At 40.3% G+C, this 18,675-nt stretch overlaps 2 protein-coding genes across 3 annotated transcripts; one reads left to right on the top strand and one right to left on the bottom strand.

Annotated features, from left to right (window-relative positions):
- Window positions 1-3,334: 3,334 nt before the first annotated feature.
- Window positions 3,335-8,691, bottom strand: LOC129170324 (ras-GEF domain-containing family member 1B-A-like). Its single transcript, XM_054757751.1, has 12 exons — window positions 8,556-8,691; window positions 7,792-7,881; window positions 7,578-7,697; window positions 7,279-7,416; window positions 6,653-6,868; window positions 6,407-6,469; window positions 6,174-6,257; window positions 5,961-6,063; window positions 5,577-5,656; window positions 5,273-5,464; window positions 3,653-3,776; window positions 3,335-3,438 (listed from the first exon to the last, which is right to left on the bottom strand). Exons 2-12 carry the CDS (start codon window positions 7,873-7,875, stop codon window positions 3,335-3,337), a joined length of 1,308 nt encoding a protein of 435 aa, XP_054613726.1. The 5' UTR covers window positions 7,876-7,881; window positions 8,556-8,691.
- Window positions 8,692-9,556: 865 nt separating this feature from the next.
- Window positions 9,557-15,139, top strand: LOC129170038 (ras-GEF domain-containing family member 1B-A-like). 2 transcript variants are annotated; one of them, XM_054757177.1, is made up of 12 exons: window positions 9,557-9,774; window positions 10,337-10,426; window positions 10,522-10,644; window positions 10,760-10,897; window positions 11,429-11,644; window positions 12,700-12,762; window positions 12,912-12,995; window positions 13,106-13,208; window positions 13,513-13,592; window positions 13,705-13,896; window positions 14,700-14,823; window positions 15,022-15,139. In XM_054757177.1, the coding sequence occupies exons 2-12, from the start codon at window positions 10,343-10,345 to the stop codon at window positions 15,126-15,128; spliced, it is 1,314 nt and encodes a 437-aa protein (XP_054613152.1). In that variant the 5' UTR covers window positions 9,557-9,774; window positions 10,337-10,342; the 3' UTR covers window positions 15,129-15,139. The 2 variants fall into 2 exon arrangements, with proteins under 2 accessions (XP_054613152.1, XP_054613153.1); XM_054757178.1 differs by having other exon boundaries at window positions 9,557-9,778.
- The last annotated feature ends 3,536 nt before the right edge of the window (window positions 15,140-18,675 follow it).

The following is an 18,675-nucleotide window of genomic DNA, read 5'->3' as shown; positions in this document are numbered from 1 at the left end:
GAAAACATCAAATAAATGCAGTCGTCCCTTGCTATATTGCAGTTCGACTATCGCTCCCTCACTTTTTTTCAAGGAATTATTAATTAATAAATGATTGCTGTTTCGTGGTTGAACATGGCCTATTATTAGTAAATACAAAATGCATATTTAAGCAAATTGTAAGTATTGTTGGCCTAAATTAAGTATTTTCAAGCATAAAAATGGCTAAATGAAGTAACTAAATGAACTTAACTACAAACACAAGGCAGAAGAAACTTTCTACTAGATTGGCCACTGGGTGTCGCCAGAACGTGAGACGTGATCGCCACGAACAGGCAGTTACTGTAGGTTTAAATTATCCCACAAGACACAAGACAATAATAACATAATAATAATTGGGGTCATATCCCACGTCAAGCTAAAACTTGACTTCCTGTCCGCCTGGCACTAAGGTCCCCCACGGAACACGAGCTTATTATGTCTACTGTATTGGGTACGAGTTTAAAGTCATTTAAAGCCACCATTACAATACATTGATGAGACAATAGCCACTACAGAAAATACGCTGTCCAAGAAAAAACAACAAGGAGCTGCTAACGTGTGAGGCTGTTATCTTATTAATGTATAATGAGTCTTATTTTCTCTGATTATATTCAAGATTCAAGAGTTTTATTGTCATATGCACAGTAAAACAGGTAGTTCTGCTATGCAATGAAATTCTTGTTCTGTTCATTCTCCCAGCAGAAAGAAAGAAAGAAAAACACAAGAAAATGAATAAGAACAGAAGAAACATTAATAACAATAAATTAAGCAACAGAGACATTAGCTTTTTCAAAATGGGGACTTGGAAGAGCCTTCAAAGCACCTTTCATGTTGCTGTAGACTTGGTACAGGATGCTGTTTGCCCTCGTGGGAAAGCCTACATGCTGGTAACATTCGGGGAGAACAGTCCCGAAGCTCTGTGTCCACAGGACGTTGAAGTCCAATCTCCCCGGCAAGCGGCAAATGTCCCCAACCAGACCGCCGAGTCCGGTAAATCCTCCGTCCAGCCAGGCCTCCACAAACACACAGCACTCTCCGATCTCACGTAGCTGCAATCCTTGCTCTCAGCTCGTCCATCCTGTCTTCGAGAGAGCGGACGCTGCCCAGCAGCAGGCTCGGCAGCGGTGGCCCAGTCGCTACAGCCTTTAGCCTAGCACGCATATATAATATAAGCAATATATCTACTATATTTGGTAATACAAATGTAAAGGTGATTATATGGGTGTTATTTAATATTTAGATGGCTGCGATAATGTTTAAAAAAACGTATTTAGAAGACTGTAAACAGGTTTTCTATGCCATATGTACAAAAATAATCAATTTATTAATACTGAATCCTAAAGTATTTCATGGAAATTCAATTATCGCAACCAGATCTGGAACCAATTAACCGTGATAAACAGGGGATTAATGGTTTGATATTTGGCCACTGAACTGTATTATAAATGTATTTGCTGTTCAATTCCAATCGTTGTTTTTTTTTAGAACATTTTCTGATGTAAAAATCTCTTACAGAAATGGCATGTTCTCCCCTTGCATGCGTGGGTTTTCTCCGGTTTCCTCCCAAATTCCAAAAACATACATGTTTGGTTAATTGGCGACTCTAAATTGTCCATAGGTATGAATGTGAGTGTGAATGGTTGTTTGTCTATGTGTGCCCTTCCACTGACTGGCGACCAGTCAGCTGGGATAGGCTCCAGCATACCCGTGACTCGAGTGAGGATGGATGGATGGAAAAATCGTAGATTTCCCGATCAAATACGTCTCAGCTTTGTGTGCAAGCCCCGCCTACCGTTTGAGTGCACACTGAGTTGGTGCCTATGGTGCCTGCCAGTTTCTGTTTGTCAAGCACGTCGCCAAGTACAGTATAGTGTTGCAGAAACATTTACGGCTTTCTACAGCCTGTGTAATGTCTTTAATGTAAGTGTGACGTCATTATTCCTGCTCATCACACAATAAAATACATAGAAACGTCTTATGGGAGGCTTGCAGTATTGCTGCATCCTGAACGGGTGGGGGCGTGCGTGAGTTGGAAGGTGCTTGCCACTGACATCTTTCCACAGAGGAAAAGCCAGCATTTTGGGTATTTTTTTCTCTTTATTTCTGCTGGCACCATAGACATTAGTGATGGAAATTTCTGCTCTTTTTAAAGAGACGCTTCTTTTGGCTCAGCTCACAAAAAAGAGCCGGCTCTTTTGGCTTTTTTTTGTCTTAAATTAATTTATTACCAAATGATGTGTATTGTGTAAAAATAATTGCTAATATAAAAAATATCAAAGATATCAAATGTTTATTATTTAAATGGAAGGTGGCAGAGTTGAGCCGCTGGTCCTTCACATCGAGAGGAGCCAGTTGAGGTGCCTCCGATACACCTCCCTGGTGAGGTGTGCCCAGCCGAGAGAAGTCCCCGGGGCAGGCCTAAGACACGCTGGAGGGATTATGTCTCACAGCGGGCCTGGGAACGCCTTGATGTCCTCCCAGTGGAGCTGGAGAAGGTGGCCGGGGACCGGGAAGTCTGGACTTCCCTACTAAGACTGCTGCCCCCACGCCCCGGACCCGGACAAGCGATGGAAAATGGATGGTTGGATGGAAGGACAAATGTTTTTCAGTTTATAAAAAATAAATACATGGGACTAAGAAGAATCTGAAAACATTTTGAAAGCATATTTTAACGAAAGTGAATTATTCTCTTTTTTTTGGTTATCCTCTTAATGAGCAACCTGTATTAACATAAAAAAAGCTCAAAGGAGTCAGTTCCAAAAATTCTGCATTGTTCACATCCTGTATTTTGCCGTTCTTTCCTGTCACTCCCTTTGTCCCTAATTTCTTGAAAAAAAAATCATTATTAAAATGTATTTAAAAAAAACAACTGAACACCACATGACCAAACTGTTGGCAACAGAGGCAAGGAAAAACTCCCTCTTGACAAAAACCCTTGAAGAGAACCCAGGCTGTGTGGAGAGGTTGTCTGGACTGGTTGGATTGAGAAAGAGAGTAGAGGGACAGACGGTAGATGGAAGAAACAGGATAGAGGGGTCCAGCCATTGGGGGATGGATGACATATATGCTGTATATACACTATAGGTACCAGGCCCATTCAAATTGTAAATGGATTTTTAAATAAGTCACTATGCTAAACTACGGACGCAGCTGCTTTTTGGCCTTGGCCGAGGGAACATGAAGTGCAAGTACGGCCATGTTAGTTTATTTACACACCTTAGAGATTGTCGTCATGAATAATCCTCTACCGATGCGACAGAGGCAATCTTCAGAGAAAGAGATAACAAATCTTCATAAGAATTATTTCAATGTTTTATTGTTTTGTGTTTTTTTTAAAGCCTTTAGTGAGGAAGCCCCAAAAAGATTGATGGCTGTCCTTGACATCGCCGCTGCTCTTATCAGAGATCAGATGGAGCTCTGCAGAAACAAAACACCACAAACACAACTTGAATTAATTATCTCAACAACAACAAAAACAACTTCAGTCCTAATCCACATACAGTCATTGGATAAAGCATCGCTTATTAAAGTCAGTTGAATGGGCCAATGCTTTTATCCATATGATGTATGTGATAACACATAAAACAATGTTCGAACAAGACTAGATGTTCTAACAAGCAGGTTGGTTTACCATCTTCAGTGAAGACTGGCGTGGTGATGAGATGCTGGCGGATTGTGTCATCTCTGGGGAATTTGCATATGGCCTGACGCCAGAGCAGAAACTTGCTGATGGGCTTTGTGATATCCTCCAGTTTCTGGAAAAAAAAAAGACCGAACACATTTGAGTAAAACCTAATCATAGCCACTCATACTCAAACATACTATACTCATCCACAAGGGGGCGTTGTTAGATCATTGCATTGCCATTACAGTTAGGTGTGCCCAGATCAGATATTGATATCAGATATCAGCCAAAACAAACAATATCGGATTATAATGGCCTGCATCTAAGATCTCCGATACAAGCAGTCCATTCCAGACTCAGCACCAGCATGCAGAACCCACATGATCACAACAACAGCGTGTGCTATCGTGTTTAGCAAGTAGTACCAGTACCAGTTTTTCGTCCGAAAAAGATGTCTCCCTGAAAGCAGGACTTGTCATGCACAAGTTTCTCGTGGTGGCACAGAACCGGGGAAATACGACCAGTCTCACCGTGCATTTGAAGAAGGATTTTGGCAACACCACAGCTTCCGGAAGCATCCACCGCTGATTGAAACATTCGCAAAGCATGAGAAACTTCCACAGGACGGCAGAAAGTCATTGGCTGGAAGAGAAAATAGCCAGCCACTGTCGGTGGTGAGTAACGTTGGGTTTAAACACTTCACTGAGCACATCGAGCCTCGTTACATTATGCCTTTTGTCGATAAAGCTATACACCTCCATTTTTGTACGTTTCGGTTTTCGACAAAAAGCGTTGCCCCAAATATGTCTTGGTTTTTGTACACTGCATGATTGGTTATCATACGGCCAAACAGTGCCCCAAACAAGTAGTCGAATGCAAGTTCTTTTGGAGTCGGGACACGATAGACAGATTTCGGCCAGGGAATCCTTAAATTACCTCTATTACATGTATGTGTGGTTTATTTGTTCACAGAACACACACAGAACGATGGACAACTCTGTATCTGTCTCCTTCCTCTATCCTTTCAAGCACTGTCCCATGTGCTGATGAGGTGTTCAAAGCAGGTTACCTATCAATTTGTTGATACAAATATAATAATCAAATGCATGGGTATACTGTATGTGTAATAATGTCATTAAGTTTTATTCATATTTATGCTCATATATTCACAGTTACAAGTGGCGGCCATAACTGCGGTGTGGTTCTCAATGAAAACGAATGTGACACCCCTGGACAAGAATGAAACATCGCCCACGTGGCTCTCCCGTCCCCCCTCCCCCGCTCCCTTCACTCATCTCTGTGTTTGCTAGTCTTCAATAAAGATAAAAGTGATGTTAAAGGTTAATTTAGCCATTTAATTTGTGATTTATATGTATTTCGATGTATTTTCGGCATGTAAAACTATAATAATTCTCTATAAAATGTGTTTGTGTTCATATTTTTGGGTGTCTGGAATGACTTCATTGGATTTACATTATTTCCGATGGGAAAAATTGATGTGGTTTTCATACATTTCAGTTCTCGTCTGACCTTTTCGAACGCATTAATGATGAAAACCGAGAATCCCCTGTACTTATTCTTACTGTGTCATTGAGTCGGTGTGTGTGTGTTTAACTCTGGACCAACCTCAAGGTTGATGTGTCCATTTGGAAGCCTGTTGGCACAGCTTTCATCCAGGAAGAAGACGTCTTTCATGAGAAGACAGAAGAAAGGAATGACAATCTTCTCCTGGATGTTGTCTTCAGTGTTGGACTTCTCAGTGGCGTCGCAGAGCGCAGTGCGATAGTTCTTGAAGTTATAGGACGGGTCCATCAGGTGCTGAATGAGACCAGAAGACAGGTGCTTAGACAAGCAAGCATAAGGCAGTGATAGTGTACTACGTAGCCGATGATGACATTTAGTACTTGGTTATTTATGTGGGGATTCTCACCTCTAGGATTTTAAACGTGCGAGTGTTGTCTTTATTCCAGGCCTTTTTCAGCCTGGAAACAGAACTCATGTTCATCCCAGCTGAAAGACAGACAATCACAGATTTAGTGACATGCATAAAAATAGTCCATCTGTGCTTTTGCAGGACAACAATGCTGCACTACCAGGTGTAACTGCAGGAAAAACTCAACAAAAACGTACCTAACTCTCTTTTTATATAGAGAGATGTAGCGGAGGGATGCATGGGACAATGGAGGATATTTAAAAATCCCAACTTGAATGAATCGGTAGTTTGCTATCATGACAATTACTTATGTAATGTTAGTTTGCTGTCACAAATGCTGGAAAAAAAAGGCAGCGGAGTTGATGCTAAAAACATACTCACCAATGATGGCCATGAAGGAGTTGAAGTTTCCGATGTCCAAACACTGCTGAGCCACGCTGATGAAGAACTTGACCACCCGTGCTCGGTGTTTCTTCTTTGTCGGCTGCAATACGAGAACACGAGTAGGTAAGACTCCCAAACAACCCGCATGGAGCTCCATGAAATCTTTGCAAACTAACTACCGTAAGTACAAACACCAGCGAGTGTACGTACCATACAGATCTCAGTGGCCACAAGGGAGCTCAGTCTGTTGAACCACTTCACGTACGCCTCAAGGTTGCTGCTCTGACGCTTAACCTGAAAACATGTCCAAGAGAGAGAAAAAGCTCAAAGCACAAGATGAGAAGATTCTTCAAACACCAGTCAGTCAGTAAGTGAGGAAAGTTGATTGGGGTCATGTGTGCTTGTAATGTTTTAACACGTAATAACTGCCACTGCACATCTACCTTAGGGGTCTTCACGGCGAATGACTGTGTGAAGTCCTCAGGCCCGATCAAACTCATCCTGTCCTGTGAGGGGAACAAAAGAATCAACAATAATAATCACATCAGGGAGATGGTGATGGAAAATCTGCCAAAGTTGTTTTTGTACACCACAACCACATATTTACTATGTTGCTAAAGTTGTGGTTAATATACAACTGTATTTACTGTGAAGTTTAATACACACATGAATAACAAATAAGCGCTTACCAGTTCAATGTGTGTGAGCTGCTGGGCGAGGATGACGGGGTCATCGCACACGCTCAGTATTCCGCTTCTTTGCCCCGATTCATTTTTGCTCTTCAGGGAAGCGGGATGCTCGGCCAGCACGGAATTCAGCGCAGCGAATTCCTCTTCATATTGGACGAGTACTGACAGACGTTTCATAAGGCGGTGGGTCACCTGCTGTATGTCTCGCAATGAGTACTGGTGACAAAAAGGAAGAGAAAAAATATATAATATGAATAGAAAATGATCACAAGTGAATGGCAGTGCCATTCTGTGAAAGAAATGAAGCAGCTGTACCTTCTAGTAGACCAAATGAGATGTGTTAGTGCCATCTAGTGGACAGAAAAAGATGCAATAGTGACATGTATAGCATCATTGCAGTCTAATGGGCCACACTGGGATGCAAGTGCCATCTAGTGGATTGAATGGGGCATGGCAGCTCTATGCAGTGTAGCATACAAAATGATACCAGTTAGTGCCATCTAGTGGATAGAAAGAGATGTGTTTGTGCCATCTTATGGACCAAAAGAGAAATGTTTGCGGTCATTGAGTAGCAAAAAGGTGAAATCAGATTGGTCCCAAGTGTACACAAAAAATGTGACACTAACCTCGTCCACACCGGCCACATGGTGCGTTATGTCTCTGAGAGAATGCATCATCCGCTCATCGCTGAAGTCATATGGAAAGCTCTCAGTCCACTCGGTCATCAGCTGCACCAGCTTCTTCACCACCTCGTAGAAGCATATCTGAACAAACATGACATGTCAACATGAAGACTTTGCCTGTTGGTGTTGGTCATCATCTTGTGGGGATATAAATGTGCATACATGCTAACAATGTGTGGATGATAAAGTACATGTCAACAACATTGCGTGTGTGTGTGTGTGTGTGTGTGTATAATCCCTGCCTGATCTTGCAGGTCGTCTTCAGAGCGCTGCTCCAAACACAGGTGACAAACTCGTTTCATGAGATCGTAGGGCTGCAGGAAGAGGCGTGAAGTCAACAGGAAGTTGTAGGCGTACGGCCTCTGATGATGTGAAGGACACAGAACAGGATGGTGAGGACAAGTGAGGTTGACAAGTGCATTTAGAGAAACAAAACAAAGCGTGTATGGAACTCACGTCAGGGTAATAATCCACGTGTTGGATCAGCGCCTCAAGAGATGCTGAAACCAAACTGTTTCCCATTTCCCTGTAGCTGTACATGTTCACCTGCAAACAAGGCGATAAACAATAAACTGTTTTTTTAATTCTCTAATGCAACACATTTGTAAAAGTACAACTCAAAATCCAGTAAATGTCAAACTTTTTGCTTTTTGGGGGGGGGTTGTTCTGTTGTGAACTGCATCGATTAAAACATAAAAATGAAAACACATGAAAACACATGACGTGAAAAATTACAAATTAAATTGAATTACTCCAGTAAATATCAATAAGTAACTGATGCGAAACCCGAGTAAAAATTAGTCGTTACCTTTTCATGTTAATTATATTAGGATTAACATGATCAAATACACACACACACAAACTGCTCTATTCCGGCGAGGCGAATAACTGTTTTTTTATTTACAACTCTGGTAATAAGGCAATTATAAAATCACACTTTACCAGCCTGTAAAAAATAAAGCAGGGCATCTAATATCAACGCTTCCTTAAATACATCGTTTTAAGTCAGCGTTTGATATTTCTACAGTGCACCTGCCACAGCACCTGCATCCAGCTCAGCGTTCCGTTAGCCGTTAGATGAAAATTATTATATATTATATTATTATATTATTATTATATACAATTATATTGCCATGAAATATTTTAACAAGGAATATGTACAACTGTGTCCGGGGTTAAAACTTGAACTTTAATAAGACAATTAGAAAAAGCACACCTACCTTCGCAATGATGCAGCTCAACGACGTTACGTCAGCGTTAGAAAGTAAAACGAAAGTAAAGATGTACTTTCCACTCTTTTCACTCACAAAACAAATAAATCTTTCAGCGGGTTATCCGTGATGCTCTCAGAGTCGCTCGGTGTTTTTTCTGCTGATATTTCAAGCGGAGTCAACTTGACTTCCAGAGGCCCGGTAAACCTGACCAATCATAGCTAGGTGAAGGGTCTCACGTGGGATAAAGTGGGCCAATCGCAGTAGGGTATGGAAATTGTTCAGTTGCTACCATCCATCCATCCGTTTTCTATACCGCTTGCCCTCTCCTCACTACGGCTGCGACCCTAGTATGCTAGCGGTCTTTAATAGTCATGATTTGAATTATCTATCCAATTGTTGTTTGTCTGTATGTGTCCTGCATGTGATTGTCTGATGACAAGTCCAGGGTGTCGCCCGCCTGTCGCCCGAAATCAGCTGCAGGCTCCAGTTTACCTTTACAAGCTGGATGGATGAGTTATTTATCCAGAGCGTTATTTTATTTTCGAACATCAGAAACACAGTTAAAAGCGATACATAACAACAACACTGTGCAACCATCACACAAAACATACATCAAATTGTTATTACATTATGTAATAACATGAGACAGGTGAATAAACCATAAATTAATGTGTTTTTTTTCTTTTACAATAATTGCCTGATTAAATAATCCATAAAAACTTCATCCAGCAATCTCAGGAGCCACTTGTTTTTATTGCTTTTAACTTTATCACAATTTTAATGATAAATTATACATTTAAAGTCAGGAAAAAATACATGACAATGTGGTTTAAGAAGTGTTAAAACAAACTGCAGCAGTTGTCATGAACTGTTGAATTGTGTTGCTAACGTTTGAGCAATACTGAGACCATACTATAACGACAATACGAGTCCAGCGCTTGAACGATTTCCTTACCCTGCTGCCATTGGTCCACTTGGTACCACGTGATTCCTCCTCCGCGCTATGATTGGTCAGATTTACAGGGCCTCTGGAAGTCGAGTCGCCGTTTCTGGAAATCGGGAGGAAAATCACGCAATGGATCTGAGAGCAGCAGGAATAACCCGCTGAAAGAATTATCACTTTTTGGTGGATTGTGAGCGACAGCAGTGAAAAATAAATCGACTGGACACTCTGGATTTACTTTCTAACGCTGACGGAACGGAATTGAGCTGCATCACTGAAAAGGCAGGTGTGCTTTCTAAAAATTGTGTTATTGAATAACGTTCAAGTTTAAACTTCGGATACAGTTTTACATCTTTGTTGTTAAAAATACTTAGCGATCAATCAGGGGGAAACTACATCGAACAAACACCTCAGATAGTTTTACTTTGTAACGGCTAACGGAACGTTGAGCTGCATCGTTGCAAAGGTACAGTGTAAAAAGTAAAACGCTGACTTGACAAAAAAAAATATCTTAAAACCATGCATTTAATTAAGTATTGATATTAGATGCGCTTGCGTTTTTAAAGGCTGGTAAAGTGTTATTTTATAATTGTCTTATGACCAGAGGTGGGAATAAAAAAATACATTTATTCGCCTCACTCTTAATAGAGTAGTTTGTGTGTGTGTGTGTTTGATAATAATTATAATATAATATAATTTGAACATTTTAAAGTAATTTTCATAATGTAGGAGCTGGACTTTGACCTGAGATTGCATATGTGATGAATTAAGATTGTGGAAAAGGTGTATGAAGCATGAGAAGAATGAAAAGAATATAATTTGAGGTTTATTTTCTTTTTTTCAGGTGATCATGTCCAGCTACAGGGAAATGGGAAACAGTTTGGTTTCAGCATCTCTTGAGGCGCTGATCCAACACGTGGCTTATTACCCTGATGTAAGTTCCATGCACTCGCTGTTTTGTGTTTTTTAAAGGCACTTGTCAGCCTCACTCGTCCTCACCATTCTGTTCTGTGTACTTCACATCACCAGAGGTCAGACTTCTTCAACTTCCTGTTGAGTTCACGCCTCTTCTTGCGGCCCTACGACCTCATGACACGAGTTTGTCGCCTGTGCTTGGAACAGCGGCGCTCTGGAGATGATCTGCCAGATCAGGTAGGTGGATTATACACACACACACACACACACACAATCATGTACAGTAGCCCCACAGGATGATGACCAACACCATCAGTCAAACTCTTTATGTTGACATGTCATGTTTGTTCAGATACGTTTCTATGAAATGGCGCAGAAGCTGGTGCAGCTGATGACCGAGTGGACTGAGACCTTTCCATATGACTTCAGCGATGAGCGGATCATGGGTTGTCTCGGAGAAATAACGCACCATGTGATCAGTCAGGACGAGGTTAGTGTCACATTTTCACACTTGGAAACAAGCTGACGTCTCGCATCTTCACCAGTTGTTTTCACAATTTGACATTTAACCTTTTTGGTACTGACAAACGCAAACATCTCTCTTTTGGTCCACTAGGTGTCACTAACACACCTCTTTCTATCCAGTAGATGGCACTAACGTGCATCATTTGGTACACTACACTACATGGAGCTGCCATGCCCATTCAATCCACTAGATGGCACTTGCATGCTTTTTGGCCCATTAGACTGCACTGATTTACAGTCATGGAAAAAATGATTAGACCACCCTTGTTTCTGCTGTTTATTGATCCATTTTAATGCCTGGTGCAACTAAAGGTACATTTGTTTGGACAAATATAATGATGATAACAAATATAGCTCATAAGAGTTTAGTTTAAGAGCTGATATCTAACAACATCCGTGGTTTTCTTGATAATACCCAAAATCACTTTAAAAAAATCACTCTTGTGATCATTTTCTATTCATATTATATATTTTTTCTCTTCCTTTTTGTCACCAGTACTCATTGCGAGACATACAGCAGGTGACCCACCGCCTTAAGAAACGTCTGTCAGTACTCGTCCAATATGAAGAGGAATTCCCTGCGCTGAACTCCGTGCTGGCCGAGCATCCCGCTTCCCTGAAAAGCAAAAATGAATCGGGGCAAAGAAGCGGAATACTGAGCGTGTGCGATGACCCCGTCATCCTCGCCCAGCAGCTCACACACATTGAACTGGTAAGCGCTTATTTGTTATTCATGTGTGTATTTTGGGATTCACTGTATCATATTAAACTTCACAGTAAATAGAGTTGTATACTAGGGATGTCCCGATCCGATCTTCAGGATCGGGATCGGCTGCCGATCTGCTGTATTTGTGAAGATCGGATAATATCGGCTTCCGCCAGGGGATCAGGCCGATGCGGTTGCCGTATCACATTCGTAACTCTGAGCCACACTCCAACATGGCAGGGGCTCTAATGCGCCTCAAAGCTGGTTGCCACTCGAGTTGCGCCACCCGCAAGAAGAAGAAAACGCCAACACCACCATGCAGACATATGTGCTGAGGCTGACATCCCGTTAGAAAAGTTAGCTAAGCTACATCCATGCATCAATAAATGTAAGGATTAATGCATTTCACTCACAAACCCAAATAGCACACACTCTATGCTGGTAAAATAATGGGAAAAGGTAAAAAAATTAATTCTAAAAAAATTCAAACGGAAAAAAAGGAATTTGGGAAAACTGATTTTGTAAGGCCCTAAGAGAGATGTGTTCATACATTCTAAATCACACCACAAATTGATCTATAATCACGTCAAACGATTAGTCCTACCCTAAAAGTATTTTACACGCACATGTTTTCCAGTTTTATCTTTAATTGGATGGACATTTATTGGATTAGGGATCTGACCCACAGAGGTTTGCTATAAAAGCCAAACAATATTGTTCGTCATGCTGTGTAATAAAAAAGTAAATCCAGCAATGCTTCGGTTGCATTATTTGTAATGCTTTGAAGAGCTATTTTCAACCATATTCAACTCCACAAATTCATGTTTGTAACAAAACGTATTATTATAAAAAAAAAACAACGGATCGGCAAGACTATAAAAAAAATCGGATCAGATCGGAAGCCAAAAAATGTGGATCGGAACATCCCTATTGTATACTAACCACACCTTTAGCAACATAGTAAATATGTGGTTGTGGTGTACAAAGACAACTTTGGCAGATTTTCCATCACCATCTCCCTGATGTGATTATTATTGTTGATTCTTTTGTTCCCCTCACAGGACAGGATGAGTTTGATCGGGCCTGAGGAGTTCATCCAGTCATTCATTGTGAAGACCCCTAAGGTAGATGTGCAGTGGCAGTTATTACGTGTTAAAACATTACAAGCACACATGACCCCAATCAACTTTCCTCACTTACTGACTGACTGGTGTTTGAAGAATCTTCTCATCTTGTGCTTTGAGCTTTTTCTCTCTCTTGGACATGTTTTCAGGTTAAGCGTCAGAGCAGCAACCTTGAGGCGTACGTGAAGTGGTTCAACAGACTGAGCTCCCTTGTGGCCACTGAGATCTGTATGGTACGTACACTCGCTGGTGTTTGTACTTACGGTAGTTAGTTTGCAAAGATTTCATGGAGCTCCATGCGGGTTGTTTGGGAGTCTTACCTACTCGTGTTCTCGTATTGCAGCCGACAAAGAAGAAACACCGAGCACGGGTGGTCAAGTTCTTCATCGGCGTGGCTCAGCAGTGTTTGGACATCGGAAACTTCAACTCCTTCATGGCCATCATTGGTGAGTATGTTTTTAGCATCAACTCCGCTGCCTTTTTTTTCCAGCATTTGTGACAGCAAACTAACATTACATAAGTAATTGTCATGATAGCAAACTACCGATTCATTCAAGTTGGGATTTTTAAATATCCTCCATTGTCCCATGCATCCCTCCGCTACATTTTTCTATATAAAAAGAGATTTAGGTGCGTTTTTGTTGAGTTTTTCCTGCAGTTACACCTGGTAGTGCAGCATTGTTGTCCTGCAAAAGCACAGATGGACTATTTTTATGCATGTCACTAAATCTGTGATTGTCTGTCTTTCAGCTGGGATGAACACGAGTTCTGTTTCCAGGCTGAAAAAGGCCTGGAATAAAGACAACACTCGCACGTTTAAAATCCTAGAGGTGAGAATCCCCACATAAATAACCAAGTACTAAATGTCATCATCGGCTACGTAGTACACTATCACTGCCTTATGCTTGCTTGTCTAAGCACCTGTCTTCTGGTCTCATTCAGCACCTGATGGACCCGTCCTATAACTTCAAGAACTATGGCACTGCGCTCTGCGACGCCACTGAGAGGTCCAACACTGAAGACAACATCCAGGAGAAGATTGTCATTCCTTTCTTCTGTCTTCTCATGAAAGACGTCTTCTTCCTGGATGAAAGCTGTGCCAACAGGCTTCCAAATGGACACATCAACCTTGAGGTTGGTCCACAGTTAAACACACACGCACTGACTCAATGACACAGTAAGAATTTGTAATGGCAATGCAATGATCTAACAACGCCCCCTTGTGAATGTGTATAGCGTACAATTGCTTGTTATAGCAAATAATTGGTTCCAGACCTGACAGCAGTCAATGAATTTCCGCGATATGATTCAATGTTAATAAAATTAATATTTTTGTAGTTAGAGCATAGAAAACCTGTGTATGACTTTCTAAATATTTTTTAAACATTATTAGAGCCCTGTAAACATGAAATAACATCCCTATAGTCACCTTTACACTCCTGTTAGTCGTTGTCATTGCTCAACTCTTGAGACAGCCGCTAGCTAGTGAGCTAACAAGCTAGCAATCTAACCAGCTAGCCTCGAATTTATTTCTTCTGAACTTAAGAAACCAAAAACTTACCACTTCCACACGAAATGGGAGGAAAACTTTGTTTCACTCTATCATGTCGGACATGCGATGGCTGACTTCATGACTTCATGCAGTGTTAAGGTAATGTAATGTAAGGTAATTTCTCATCAATGTTTTGTGTCATTACTGCCGCCTGGTTACTAGAATACAACATATCACTTGTATTTCAATATGTTTTGACCGATAATAGACAATCGTCTACCACAAAACAGCTGTCATTTTTTAAATTAATTATTCTGAAACACCTGTGTTATAGTGAGGGAGCAATAATCGAACCGCGATATTGCGAGGAACAACTACTGTATACTGTATATCCATTGTTATGTTTAGACTGTACTAACACTAAATGTGTTTTGTTTGTTTTCAGAAACTGGAGGATATTACAAAGCCGATCAGCAAGTTTCTGCTCTGGCGTCAGACCATCTGCCCATTCGACAGAGAAGACAAAATCCTCCAGTACCTCATCACCACGCCAGTCTTCACTGAAGAAGGTAAGCCAGCCTGCTGTTAGAACGTCTTGTAATCATCTTGTTTTATGCTTTATTACATACAGTATATGGATAAAAGAATTGGACAACTCAACTGCCTTTATTCAGAGATGTGTCTTTTAGCAAAGATTCTATGTGGATTAGGACTGAAGATGCGTTCTTTTGACTTAAAGTTGTGTGTGTGGTGTTTTGTTTCTGCAGAGCCTCAGCTGACCTGTGATAAGAGCAAAGGCAACATGGAGACGGACAGCCATCGATCTTTTTGGGGGTTCCTCACGCAAGGCTTTAAAAAAAACACAAAACAATAAAACAATCCAATCATTTTTATGAAATTGGTATTTCTTTTTTTTGAAAATCCTCTGTTCAAGACAACAGTGTCTCAGGCATGCAGGGGTGCCCGAAGTGCGACCTAAGGGCCCATTCATCATTCAAAGTAAAATGGATTCATTAAAAATGATGTGTGCACTGCCTGACCAAAAAAAGGTCAGCACCTAGGTGGAACTAAGCAATTAGGAAAGAGCCTCCCATTGGATAATTACAGTACGGGCGAATGCATTTCATCTGACAGCAAGTTATTTAACCCTAACTGATGCAGTGAAGAGCTTCTCATTTGTTAAACCACCATGTTGAAAGACAAGATGGAAAAGATGTTCATCTCTTTCTGGAGGGTCAAATTTGCGTCAAGCGTGCGAAAAGATATCAGGAGATTGCTGAAACTACTAAAATCAGGTTAAGAACTGTCCAATGCGTTATTAAAATTGGAAGTACATTTACTACAGGTAGTCATTTATTTACATAACCCTGTTCACATCCTTACAACAAATGCTTTAAATAACATGAATGTGCAGAAAAACAGACATAGACACAAACGTCAATCCGTTTTTTTTTCCACTGAGAAATGTGATATGAGTTCTTATTGGCAGCTGCACAGTAAAACATGATTGGTTACGTAATCCTGCTTTTGTGATGCCACAAATCAGCCTGGTGTTCTTTTGTTGATGACGTAGCTGACATGTGGCGTTGATCCATCACGTCCTGCCGTAGGATCCTCCCACTGACTCACGAGAAAACACCTTTGCAATGTGAGTAAACAGCAGAAGCAGCGTGACACTGTAGTCTGCATGCCAGATTTCCACGGACATGCGAGTTACTTGGCAACCGTTGTGTTTGTCTGTCGTCATGGAAATATCTCTCTCAGCCTCAGGCCCCTCACCATGAATATTAAAGCCTGGTGGCTTGATAATAATGTGGACACACTGTAGCTGCTTTAAGTCTCTGTGGATTAGCCCCATGGTAAATATCAAATATGTCTACAATCGCGCAATTCCTTATCAATACAGGAAGTATGGTTAAAAAACGTACGGTATTAAGGTAATTTCATTCCAATACAGTCATTCGTTTATCGCGGTCAATTGGTCCGAGACCGGTCCACGATGAATTTCTGCGAAGTTGGATTCGGTATTAATAAATGGAACATTTTTGTAGTTAGAGTATAGAAAACCTGTTTATGACGTAAATACAATCTTTGCCATTAGAGCCCTCTAGACCTTTCCACTCCTGTTATCCATTGTTTACACCACAACTGTAATGCACAGGCTAGGGGACCACTGCAGGGACATGAGAGACTGCCATGGCTTTAATAATTAGCAAGCTAGCGAGCTAACTACTTAATATCCAGTTTATTTACTGTGTTCTAAACTTAAGAAAGGGTTTAAATGGGAATGGGAAAGAAAGACAAAGAAGTCAAAAACTTACCACTTCCACACAGAATGGGAGGAAAAGCAGTGTGATGGTAATCTAATGTCATGTCTCAAATAATGGAACATTACTTTTTTTTTTTTGGAAAAAAAATAAAATAAAAAAATATAAAAAAAATAATAATGGAACATTACTGACGCCTAATGGTCAGAATACTACACACCTTAGTCTTTCATTAGTTTTTTTTACTAATAATACACCATAGTCAACCACAAAACAATGATCATTTACTAATTAATACATTTTTGAAAAACCGCGAGGGAGCAAGGGAGCGACAATCGAACCGCAATATTGCAAGGGACGACTGTATCTGCATGTTTTCGTTGTGTCATACATGTACTATCGGCGTCAAATCGATACCGATGGATATTTATTAGTTGGCGTCGATGTTAATTTGTACAAATATCATACGTGTTTTTGTTGTGCTGTTCAAACATTGTTTACAAACTTAGGGAAATTTTATTCTGATCCTAATCTTGATGACAGGCAAAAGTCAGAAAATAATTCAATGACCTTGAAAAAAGTCCAACTAAACAGTATTTTCTGAATTTACCTGGTATCGGGTCAATACCAACATTTGCAGTATTGCCCCCCTCTAGTTTCAGATAGTGGAATATTCCTATATGCACAACAACAACAAGATGTGACAGTTCAGAATATGACCATCATATTCATTCTGCTATTACCCCTGTTACACAGTATCACTCTCTCTGCATGCTAAAAAAAATATGTGTGTGTGCCACCAATTTGCAATTTAACCACAGTTTTCTGGAATATTTTTCAAAATTCACACAAGACCTGGCGATCAAACCATCATCGTGCAAGATGTATGCAAATCTTGTGAGATCTCAGTGAGCAACTGAAAGATTCACACCGCAGACACAAAATGATTGACGTGCACCGTTATGATGATGATTCATTAATTCCAGCAATTTCTATTACGTGCCACTAGGTGGCAGTTTCACTCTGCAAACATGTTCCTGCTGCCTCTGCATTACTGCCAGCCGTCTCCAAAGGGTAAGTACGGTAATATTACTTGGTTTGGTTTTATTTAGTTCTATTGCACTGTGGTTAACTTTTTTTTAAATTATTGTATAATACGTAGATATATATAGAAGAAGTCAAATGATTTCCTATTGGAATATTTGTTTTGAAATGCAAATAAATACAATTTACAGCGAGGGTTGATATTTCATTTGTTTGCTTACAATTGATCATTTGAATTTTTTTCACTTCCTGTGTGGAAAAGAAGGCAAGGTGTTGAAAACAAAAACTGAGACTCACTAAGAAAGTAGGAGTTTAAAAAACACTAAACACTCTAGCTTGTGTAGTGCTACGTGGAAGAAAGACAAAAGAAAAATGTTCATAATAAGGATAAAAGTTAGACGAAAATGTAATAAAAGTATAAAATAGGAATAAATTGTTCATAATAGACAATAAATAAATTAGAATTAGTGGGACATTAACAAAAGATAAGTAAAGCAAGGACATTTTGAGATGAAATATGTAGCTATTGGAGTAAAAAGTTGCTGATTTCACAAATAATTTGTGGATATTGATTAAGTAATAACTTATTGTTGACATTCTAAGAATGAAATCGTTGAAGACTTGAAGTCTTTTGTGAGTTCATTTCCTTATAGTCAAGATGATGTCATCTTTGTCATATTTGTCCAGTTCCTTGATGACAACAACTGGTCCTCCATTTAACTTGATGTAGATTTTGCAGCGGAATTGCCTTACATTTCCCCCTGCTTCCTTTAATCTCGTGCCTTCTTGGCGATGTCGGCGTTGTGTTTTTTCAGATGCATGTTGATGAAGACACCATGCCTCAACAATGCCACACGGTTTTTTTGTTGTTGTTGTTGTTGTTGCTGAACTTTACGACGATGACAGGTGTGGTGGTGTTACTCTTGCCAGATAGTGGAATGTATGTATTCATGTTATGAACATCAGCTATCCTTTTTCATTGCAGAAAGTTGTCCACCTGTTGAGGCGACATCATCATGATCTCCCCCTCTGTTATCAGCTGCCCTGGCATGAGGCCTGCGTGTAATTTGGAACAATCGCATTGTTCATGTGCATAGACTGTTCCAAATA

This window comes from Dunckerocampus dactyliophorus, chromosome 17, assembly GCF_027744805.1.
Source record: "Dunckerocampus dactyliophorus isolate RoL2022-P2 chromosome 17, RoL_Ddac_1.1, whole genome shotgun sequence".
Lineage (NCBI taxonomy): Eukaryota > Metazoa > Chordata > Actinopteri > Syngnathiformes > Syngnathidae > Dunckerocampus > Dunckerocampus dactyliophorus.
This window is presented reverse-complemented; position numbering and strand designations above follow the sequence as displayed.